The 11,065-nt window shown below is 44.8% G+C and overlaps 1 protein-coding gene across 1 annotated transcript in view; it reads left to right on the top strand.

Moving 5' to 3' along the window:
* LOC118211440 (ankyrin repeat and SAM domain-containing protein 1A-like) overlaps positions 1 to 6,429 on the top strand; it is a 58,740-nt gene extending 52,311 nt beyond the window's left edge. Inside the window, exons 22-26 of the mRNA XM_035388639.1 lie at positions 722 to 808; positions 1,286 to 1,423; positions 2,033 to 2,203; positions 2,617 to 2,706; positions 4,392 to 6,429. Of these exons, the coding sequence (XP_035244530.1) occupies positions 722 to 808; positions 1,286 to 1,423; positions 2,033 to 2,203; positions 2,617 to 2,706; positions 4,392 to 4,517 (612 nt within the window). The 3' untranslated portion in view covers positions 4,518 to 6,429. The remainder of the gene's footprint in view (positions 1 to 721; positions 809 to 1,285; positions 1,424 to 2,032; positions 2,204 to 2,616; positions 2,707 to 4,391) is intronic.
* Positions 6,430 to 11,065: the final 4,636 nt, after the last annotated feature.

Raw genomic sequence — 11,065 nt, 5'->3', positions numbered from 1 at the left:
TGTCTCCCTCTCTCTTTCTCTCTCTCTCTCTCTCTCTCTCTCTCTCTGTCTCCCTCTCTCTTTCTCTCTCTCTCTCTCTCTCTCTCTCTCTCTCTGTCTCCCTCTCTCTTTCTCTCTCTCTCTCTCTCTCTCTCTCTGTCTCCCTCTCTCTTTCTCTCTCTCTCTCTCTCTCTCTCTCTCTCTCTGTCTCCCTCTCTCTTTCTCTCTCTCTCTCTCTCTCTCTCTGTCTCCCTCTCTCTTTCTCTCTCTCTCTCTCACTCTCTCTCTCTCTCTCTCTGTCTCCCTCTCTCTTTCTCTCTCTCTCTCTCTCTCTCTCTGTCTCCTTCTCTCTTTCTCTCTCTCTCTCTCTCTCTCTCTGTCTCCCTCTCTCTTTCTCTCTCTCTCTCTCTCCCACTCAGAACAAAATGTACAGTAAAAATATTCAGTGTTAAATCAACTCACTGAACATGTAGCCCTACTCTTAATCCCATTGGACTCATATATACTCTGTCACGGTTTAACACTGGACATTTTACTCTGTGGGGCTGTTTTTATGTGGCACCCTGAGATATAGACCCCCCCCCTCCATCTTTCAAAAGGGTCACTAAGTCCTTAGGGGCTTTAGAGGTGTGAGTCTGTTCTCATGCAGGAGGACTATGATTGGTGGACTGGAAGTGTCAGTCAAGATCTGGACATCCTTCTAATGTCATGTTATGCCATCTCCTCTCCATGTTTCTGTCAGAGGTCAATAGAGCAGATGAGGAAGGTGCCTACCATCATCCTCTCCATCACGTACAGAGGGGTGAAGTTCATCGACGCAGGGGGTAAGGTAAGGGTGATCAGAGCAAAGTCTATCACTGTTTTCTGTGTGCAGCCATGTAGTCACATACCACAGTATTCTGCAAAGCAGGACTGCCTAGATTTTCAAAAAGCACAGAGAAAATCCATTAAGGTAATTGGTTCCTTTAACTGGCAAGTCAAGCAACTGAATAATTTGGGAATTAATTAAAGAAAAATGCTGAAATACAGTTATTTTCCACTTCGAATATGAGGTTACTTCACCTTATCCCGGGAGTGGAAGTGACCTCATGTGGTGCAGATCGTGTAGCTGCCAGGAATATGATCTCATAAATATTCCTTCCGCCGCGCAAGACATGTTTCTTTCCCCACATTAAAGTGAAGTGTCATTTTTCAGCCTCCAGTGTGTGCTGGCCAGTGACAGTATGATGCAGTGTGGGGGTACGGTGTCTAATGCGTTTAATCTCAGACGATGCCTGACCCCTGACCCCCCCCCCCCCCCCCGCAGAACGTGATCGCGGAGCACGAGATCCGGAACATTTCCTGTGCGGCCCAGGACCCGGACGACCTCTGCACCTTCGCCTACATCACCAAGGACCTGCAGAGCAACCGCCACTACTGCCACGTCTTCAGCACGGTGGACATGGTGAGAGGCGTCACGCAGAGCGCTAGGAATGCTAACGTCTTTTAGCACGGTGGACATGGTGAGAGGGGTCACTCAGAGCGCTAGCAATGCTAACGTCTTTTAGCACGGTGGACATGGTGAGAGCACTAGCGCTAGCAATCACGGTGGATATGGTGAGGCGTTATACACAGAATGCTAGCAATGCTAACGTCTTTTAGCACGGTGGACATGGTGAGAGCACTAGCGCTAGCAATGCTAACGTCTTTTAACACGGTGGACATGGTGAGAGCACTAGCGCTAGCAATGCTAACATCTTTTAACACGGTGGACATGGTGAGAGGCGTTACACAGAGTGCTAGCAATGCTAACGTCTTTTAGCACGGTGGACATGGTGAGAGGCGTTACACCCAGAGCGCCACCAATGCTAACGTCTTTAGCACACTGCACATGGTGAGAGGTCTTACACAGAGAGCGCTAACAATGCTAACGTCTTCAGCCCGTTGGACATGGTGAGTGGTGTCATACACAGAACGCTAGCAATGCAAACGGCAAGGCTCACAGAAGATCCTTTCAGATAACAGGTAACTCCCTGTGTATGCATATTAATCACAGGCACCTCCCCCTTTTCAGAACCTGACCTATGAGATCATCCTGACTCTGGGACAGGCATTCGAGGTGGCCTATCAGCTGGCTCTCCAGGCCCAGAGGACCAGGCAACAAGTGATTTCGTCAGGCCCGGGGTCGGAGGTCATCGAGACCCGGTCAAGCCGACCCATGTCCAGCTCCCGTCGGTTGTCAGCGGTGAGTAGATCACCTCCAGCCTGGACTGAGCATGCCCAGTGGCACACGTCAGGGCCACCTTGTAGCTGAGCGCATTTCTAATGCACATTCTGCATTTTTACTGCACACACAGTTGAACTACTACTGCAGCAGATCTTATGAATATTCATGAATGGGCAAGGCCAAAGGCAGTGGAAGGTCTGTCCTTGGGCATGCCTCTCTTCATGAATATTCATGGGTTTTTAATGAAGCGCAGGACGCAGTTGACCATCTGTTTTGCTGCAGAGCATTGTTCTTTGACAGCGCTCATACAGCCCAGTCTAGCCTAGCCTGCCCTTCCCGACCGCACCTGTCGTCCTCTCCTAACGGGCCCTCTGTGTCTGTCTGTCTGTCTGTGTGTGTGTGTGTGTTCTCTCGGTCCTCCTCTATCCCAGAGTGCACCTGTGCTGCAGAGCCGCTGTCATGCGTGTTCGGCGCACCGACCCTCCTTCCTTCCGCTGCGCTCTCTCAGTCCTACAGTCCAGGTTCTGCTCTCTCTCTCCTTTTTCCTCCCCCCGTCTCTCCATCCCTTCTTTCTTTTTTCAACCATTTCAGAAAAAATTACATCCACAAAATACCTCCTGACGGCTAATTTCATCCTCATTTTCAACCATTAAAACACCAAATAAGGACATATTGCACTGGGGCAACGTTGCAAGCATGCACTTAAAATTTTACTTCTGGAATACAGAGAGGCTTTTATGTTTTGTGTGCCTGTCCCATATTGAACAGCTCAGCGGAGCCAGCGGTGTTGTGCTCAGTGAGATGAGTATCAGCAGGTTGCAAAGTAAAAACCCTGGAAAAATATCATGTATAATATCACTGAGGGGTGTTCCTGTTTCCTGTGGATACTGTATTTTATTAACGAGCACAGCACAACACTCAGAAACATATACTGAAACAATGCAAACCAAATGTTTTCTTTTTGTCCCTTCACTCTCCACTTCTCCCTGTTTTTTTGTTTATCCATTTTGGCCTGTCTCTCTGTCTTTATCCTTCTGTCTCTCTTCTTCTTTTCCTGGATGGTGAAATCCATCTCTTTATTTATTTGTCTTCTCTCACCCTGCTTTTTGTGTCCAACTGATCTGTCTCCCTCTCTTATTACGCACACATACACATACACACACTGTCCTTTCATTTTCAGCATGTATAGATATTGTAAGGCCTAAGGGCTCTGAAAAGATCATACCTCATGCCATGATGTCACTTCCTTTGTCTCAGCCCATTTCCTTTTACCTTGCTTTGTGTTTTGCTATCTTGCAGCATGTAGCATTGTTGTAAAAGAGCAGGGCTGGTCTGTCTGGTGTGGTAGTCAGAGTTTGTGATGGGGTTTTGTCGCTAAAGCAACATGAGTGAGAAAGCCAACCATAGCTGCAAAGACTGGATGAATGTGGCTGTCCCCCTTGCCACTGTATGAGCTTTACCTACTACTGACAGATTTCTACCACTTTCTTTCTTCCATTTGCTTTCTTGTTCTGGTCTCTTGTCTGTCTGTCCGTCTGTTCGTCCGTCCGTCTGTCTATCTGTCTTTCTCGTCTAACTGAACGTGACCATGTTCACCAGGACATCTGCACTCTCCTCTTCCTGCTCTGTGTGCTATTGGTCAGGTCTAATGATCTGAACCTTCTCCTCACCCAGCTCTGTGTGCTATTGCTCAGGTCTAATGATCTGAACATTCTCCTCACCCAGCTCTGTGTGCTATTGCTCTGGTCTAATGATCTAAGCATTCTCCTCACCCAGCTCTGTGTGCTGTTGCTCAGGTCTAATGATCTGAACATTCTCCTCACCCAGCTCTGTGTGCTATTGCTCAGGTCTAATAATCTGAGCATTCTCCTCACCCAGCTCTGTGTGCTGTTGGTCAGGTCTAATGATCTGAGCATTCGCCTCACCCAGCCCTGTGTGCTATTGGCCAGGTCTAATGATCTGAGCATTCTCCTCACCCAGCTCTGTGTGCTATTGGCCAGGTCTAATGATCTGAGCATTCGCCTCACCCAGCTCTGTGTGCAATTGGTCAGGTCTAATGATCTGAAGGAGAGAGCGTTGTCATGCCGATAGGCTACGCTTTTATCATGGGTAGTGGGGGGTGTGAGTGATGCTCTCATCTCCTAAGTTTGGAGTCTGATCCCTTGCCTTTGCCCCCCCCCCCCCCCCCCCACCTCCCCTCCCCCAGCTGGTGGACCCTATGGAGCTTGAAGCAGAGACACATTCCCTGGGCAGTACCACGTGGCTGTCGGACCAGAGGGACTCTACCAAGCGCCCCATCAACACCACCAAGTATGAAACAACCATATTCTGAAGTTGGCCACGCCCCCCCCCCCCCCCCACTTCCCTTGTGCTCTGTGCCTTCTCACTGTGACTCCGCCTCCCCCCCAGGACTGGCCCCAATCCCCCTCTCCTGCCCTCCGTGTGCTTCTGTACAGGGAGCTCCTCCCCTCTCGTCCAGCTGACCCTGTGATGTCATACCCTCATGACTGCTGACGCTGCAGTCATGGCCAGAGCGTGTTGCCCTCCTGTGCGCTAACTTCACTTCGCTGAAAGTAGTCCCGACGTCCAGGCAGTTATTCCTCACTTCATAGGTTTAAATACCCTCTGTGAACTGATGTTCTAAAATTTTTTATTTTATTATATAGGCTTTGTGCCATTAATTTCTGTTCCTCAGACCTGCCCAAAAACTGCCTTGGAGGATTTGTCCCTGTTTGTAGACACGGATGTCTGATTCATTTTTTTTGAGAATTCGTCGGCCACGTAGCACATTTAAAACTTACTTACCTTCCATGCGTTCAGCACATAAGTACGTCTGTTTTTTACGCATCATCTCAACCTTGTCACTCGTGTTCTTTGTGTTCTTATCATGTCTGAACGTTAATGTGTTGATGCCAAAGCTGTAGTATTCCTGAGCTTTTAATCAGATGCCCCTGTCCCGCGCAAAACACGATGACAACGTGTCCCCAAACCTCCTTGCGCCCCCCTCACCCCCCACCCCCATTTCCTCACACTTCCTGAGGAAATAACACCCCTCCTCTTTTTGACAATCCGGTCTTCCTCTCTTTCCACTCGTTCTTCTCACGTTTCTGTCCCTGGTGATGATGCAATCATGTTTCCGTTCTGATACACTTCCTGTCTTACCAGGCGTCGCCCTCTCTGAAGAAGTGCTCTCTCTCTCTCTCTCTCTATCGCCCTCTCTCTTTGCCGTTTGGTACTTACCGCCTGTAGTGCCCAGGCTGGGATTTTCAAAAAATGCCATTCGGCACAACGGAACAGAACAATCACCCTGTTTTTGAAGAAAACAATTTTTTGTGTCTTTTTTTTTTTTTTTTTTTTTGCAAACCGTTCCAGAATCGGAGTGCAAATGTTTGTCCCATCCTCTTCCGGTGGAATGTCTACTGGCTCCCACCGGGTCAAAAGCACTCTATCTGTAGTTCGGAACTCTATGGTCCAGTGGAGTGAACCTGCTTTTCCACAAGTAAGAAGAGCCAACCTTCAGCATAGACTCCCGCTTGTCTTCTCTGATCTTGACTGAGTCGCATGCAATTGCATCAGAGTACCTAAAATGGAGTCCCCTCGCCCTAGATACACTGCTCGTCGTACCTTACTTGATCCAGTGCCATTACACAGTCGTAGCCAGTGGCTTCAAAGTTCCAGACTTATTTTTCCAAACACTGTGATTTGATTATAGGTTGACAGTAAGATGTAGCCACATCCAGTTTAATCTCTCTCTCCTGGTCCTGGTTTCTAAATGATCTTAGAACGTTTGTGGCCAGTGGCTGTTAAGCTGCAGTGTGTTAGGCTAACTGTACTTCCTCCCGATTCTCTGACTGTTAGATGCTACACCGGGTTGTGGTCTTTAATCGTATTTGTTGATGTAAATGGTTTAGTTGGTTGGCAGACATAGGCTGTAGTCATTGTGCTTTGGCATGCAGGCACTACTTTACAGTTTTATCCTATTTCAGTTGCAGAATTGAAATAATTGCGACATGGCCTGTAGTGTTTTTGGACTTTTGTAGCCCACCTGGTGCATGGTGTCTTAACTCGTGTGATTTTTTTAAGGCATTGGATGACTTTTGATTTTCTTCTTCCATTCCATTTCATGTATTTCACGTGTCATATTTTTTTCTGTGGTGTCTTCCTCCTCTCCTGTGTTTTTAAAAATGTAAATGCAGTTTTGCTAATTGATTTCAGTAGTCACTGAACTAAGAAATCAAATCTCAGTTAAAAAGAGAGAAAAAAAGAGTTTAACTTAAAATTTAAGACCAATGAATACTTGTCCTACTCAAATGGTTCAAGGCAATCAGTTTCCTCAAACCATTTGAATAAACTGAACTTATTTTTGTTATACCATGTAGCAGAAACTATGTTCTTCCTTACAGTTTCAGTATTTTTCATTAACGGTAAATGTTTTGAGAATGGGTCAAGTGAGATGCTGTCTTATTTGTTCACTGTGGTTTGATGTGGCATTGCATCTGTCATGTTGTTTAATTCAGATGTTTCTGGATGTGTGTGTGTGTGCGTGTGTGTGTGTATGTGTGTGTGTGCGCGTGTGTGTGTGCGTGTGTGTGTGTATGTGTGTGTGTGCGCGTGTGTGCGTGCGTGTGCGTGCATGCGTGTGTGCATGTATGTGCGTGTGTGTGCATGTATGTGTGTGTGTGCGTGCGTGCGTGTGTGTGTGCATGCGTGCGCGCGCGTGTGTGTGTGTGTGTGTGCATGCGTGCGTGCATGCGCGTGTGTGTGTGCATGTATGTGTGTGTGCGTGCGTGCGTGTGTGTGTGCATGCGTGCGTGTGTGTGTGTGTGTGTGTGTGCGCGTGTGTGCGCGTGTGTGCGTGCATGCGTGTGTGCATGTATGTGCGTGTGTGTGCATGTATGTGTGTGTGTGCGTGCGTGCGTGTGTGTGTGCATGCGTGCGCGCGCGCGTGTGTGTGTGTGTGTGTGCATGCGTGCGTGCATGCGCGTGTGTGTGTGCATGTATGTGTGTGTGCATGCGTGCGTGTGTGTGTGTGTGTGTGTGAGTGTGTGTGTCTCCCTCTGTGTAGCTCTCTCCTGTGTTCAAGTTTCCAGACACCAAGCTGTGAGCGCAAGGGGAGGGACAGTGTGTGTCATTTGAGTGACAAAGGCAGGGCATTTCTCTTGGTGTGTTTTGGAGTGGGGCTGGAAGTTGCTGGATTAATGAAGTGTGCTTTCCACAACTTCCATCGTAATTCAATCCAGCCCAAAATACGCTCCCTTACCATCTGCTCGACCAGTCAGAATGCACCTTCTCCTCCCAGTCTCTAGGGGTCAGTGTGGGGAATGCGGTCAGAGCACCCAGGACAGGTGTGGCACTCTGTGGCATCCAGCCCAAGTAGTTACATCAGCTAAAGCCCAGTCAGTCAAATCATGGCCCTCAAGGTCCAAGAACTGCAGGTTTTCCAACCTCCCTTTATCGGTGAGTCAGGTGTGAAGACTGTGCCTGGCCAATCAATAGCACTAATTGTTCAGTATAATTACCTGGGGCAAAACGTAAAACCACGGCTGGATTTGGATTTGTGGTTCGCATTCGAGTATCCATGAGCTGGAGAATGGGTGCAGTGGCTTAAATGAGCAAAGTGAACGGAGATGTTCTTTGTGTGAAGCTCATCTTGGGAAAGACTCTCAAGTCACAAACTGAGGAGCACATCCAGGAAATCACATTTTCTGTGTTTCTGTCAGGATGAGTATTATGTATGAGTATCATGGACGACAAAAAAATTGCACATGAATATTCAAGCAACATTATACGTCCCAACAGAACTGCTGGGTTATTATTTCCCTGTGTAATTCTTCATGTTAAATGTGTCTATTCCAGCAGCGGGGCATTTCTCTCAGTATTGGTCATGAACTGTCCATTTAATCACATGTGACACCTGTGCAGCTGTACAAAGAGACCAGAATGTGGGGGTCTCAAACTCCAGTCCTGGAGGGCTACAGTCACAGCTGGTCATTTTGTCATTTCCTTTCAATCTGCGGCCAATTTAGAGCCTTGGAGACAAGGTGTGCAGACTCTTTAGCCAATCAGTGACTTAAATTAAGCACTTAAGTGCAGGAACACATCAAATACGTAAAGACACAGCTGCCCTCCAGGATATGAGTTTGAGATCCCTGTATCTTAATTCAGAGGTGGGAAATCCAGGTCCAAAAAGCAAAAGTCCTCCCCAGTATTTTGTTTAAATCACTTGGATTTGCTAATGAGCGCAATTATTCGGCCAGGCAGTACAACTAATTAGTTAATCAGCTGACTTTCTACTTTCTGACCCCTGAACTTAGCCTCATATCCACTGATTGGAGACAGCTCCACACATTGTTATCTGAACTGTAATGTAGTTATCTGAACAGGCTTGGGCAATAACATTGAAATGCAGCAGTTACTCTAACATCAAAAGTTACTGCTTTGTTCCTGGGAAGGCTTTATGCAGGTAAATGCAAACATAAAGGGAACACTTTGAGTGGACATGAAGGGATACGAGGTAAATTGAAAGCAGGTGCTTCTACACAGGTGTGTTTCCTGAGTCAATGAAGCAATTTACATCCCAGCATGCATAGCTTGTGCATAAAAATACCGGGCAGGCTGTTGTGTCTATTATTTTGTCTGTTAGGGCTTGGAGAGTTGTCAGTTGCTTTGAAAGAGGGGTGGTTTGGAAGGAGCTTCAGTAAGTAAGATGGCTGAAGTCTCATGAGGAACAGTGGCTAGGGTGATGTTGGTATGGAAGTCTGAGGGAAGGAACTCGACTAGCAGAAATTATGGTTGAAACACGTGTTCCTCAACCTTGGTTAAAGCTTCAAAGCAAAACCAATGGGCAAGTCTGAATCAGTTTACTGCAACCGTTGGTTCTGTGCAGTTTAATCAAGAAAATCATGTCACGAACTTCATATAGAGCGATACTATGCCGAGTGTTTTCTTTATTATGGTAGTTGCAGCTTATGGCGAACACTTAATGTACTCTCGTATGTAATCGATGGAAAAGGGTTGCTTAGACTATCAAACGAAGTTAAGATGGTTGTGTGATGTGATTACGCAACCTTTAAAAAGCTAGCATTGCATTTAGTGCTTCAATTATCTTTACATTGGTTTGATTTTCAGAATGGGTTCTACTTAAAGTATTTATTAGAAACATAAATGCAAGAGTGTTCTACTGTAGCCTTCTAGACTGATCATTTTACCTACATAAATCTACAGGTCACTGCCAAAATTAAGGAAACGCTTGAGTAGATGAGGGATATGAAGTCTATTGAAAACAGGTGCTTTCACACTGGTGTGGTCAAGCAATTAACAGAAATAAAATGGCACTGAGGTGCCATTTTAAGTTACCTACTGACATTTCCTGCATAAAGTACCCTGTCATCTTCACATATGCCCATTGTTCTGTCGCCACAACTCAACTTGAAATGCGTTCTCAATCTGGTTAATTTTTTTTTTTTTTTTTTTTTTTGAAGTGGTAATGTTTTGAATCATTTAATTCGTTTCCTTTCCCTTTCCCCTTTCAAGATCTTGTCTTTTCTTCTGGCATGGTGCCTAGTTACAGAAAACTATTACTCAAACTTATTTTGATTTGCATTCAATTTTAGTACCATCATAAACATAATTCTAAGTTGTTGCTATTGCCCATGTGAATAACTTTCTGTTGATGCTTACTTGACAGGAAACTGTCAAATTATGGATGGTTTTTGTTTCGTCTTTTGCAGTTTTATATCCTGTAAAATGCATCTGATACCCCCCACCCATCAAAGTTGTATTTCTTCTGAAAATGTAACTATTTTTTGACAAATACATTTATTAGGGTCATTTGTGTAAATAAGGAAGAGAGCAGAGGTCCCAGCTGCAATTTCTGGAGCGTTCCGCTCTCACCTGATTTCCCTTATCATTCCTTATTTTATTCTGCCCTGGAGGCAAGTTCAATGCACTTTGAGAACTCATTTCCTGTTCCCGTTCTCTTTGATTAGCTTTGAGAGATTCTATAAAACTGTTTGTTTTTAAAATGACATCCCCTCGTACTCACCTGGAAATGCCTATTTATTCCTTAAGAATCATGTTCTAGTACTTCTCTATCTTTTATTGAAGTATTCTTATGAAACACTGGGTCTCTAATGTATCTGTAGCCATAGCTGTGAACTTTTCCCTGGTGAATATCTTAACAGATTAGTTGTTCAGTATATGCAAGATTTTACTGTCCTATAGCAATGCTCTTTTCCTGTTGTTAATGCCCTTAATCTGGTTCTTGTGTTTAATTTTTCTTCCGTATTCAAATTATTTTTATTTTTTAGCAATAATTAACTTTTTTTTGTAAATGATTTGATCCTGAAATAACCATTTAACCATCATGTGCACCCTTTTAACATTGCCTTGCATTTTTCAGTTTTATATATTATGCAAATATTGGCTCTTCTGTCCTAAACTCCTCTAGAAAAATGTGATTGTACACTCTGGAGACTACTATTTTCTTCTTTAATTTTTAAATTAATTTATGCTGTATATCAAATTATATATATATATATTTTTAAATTGGCAGATCTTATTCACAGTTCCATTCTTAAGTTATACTCAGTCTTTCTGATGTTGTCTCATCGTATTACAAATGTCCCGTTACAGTAAAGATGTGCCCTGGATTAGGATGATATGCTTTTAACTGAGAAAATATGTAATGCTGATATGTAAAACTGTCATGGTCAATTTACTCCGATTTATTCCAGACTTTGAAAAAAAGAAAACCATATATGGACATGACTTTACTCTTATAGTGGAGGTAAACAATTGAACTAATCAGTTATCAATTTCAATTTCTAAAAGCTATATTTAAACATTTAGTGCCCTGAGACAATTTCCTTAGTGGTAATT

The sequence above is a fragment of the Anguilla anguilla genome, chromosome 13 (assembly GCF_013347855.1).
Source record: "Anguilla anguilla isolate fAngAng1 chromosome 13, fAngAng1.pri, whole genome shotgun sequence".
In the NCBI taxonomy this organism is placed as follows: Eukaryota; Metazoa; Chordata; class Actinopteri; order Anguilliformes; family Anguillidae; genus Anguilla; species Anguilla anguilla.
Note: the sequence above shows the minus strand (reverse complement) of the source record. Positions and strands in the feature narration are given on the sequence as shown.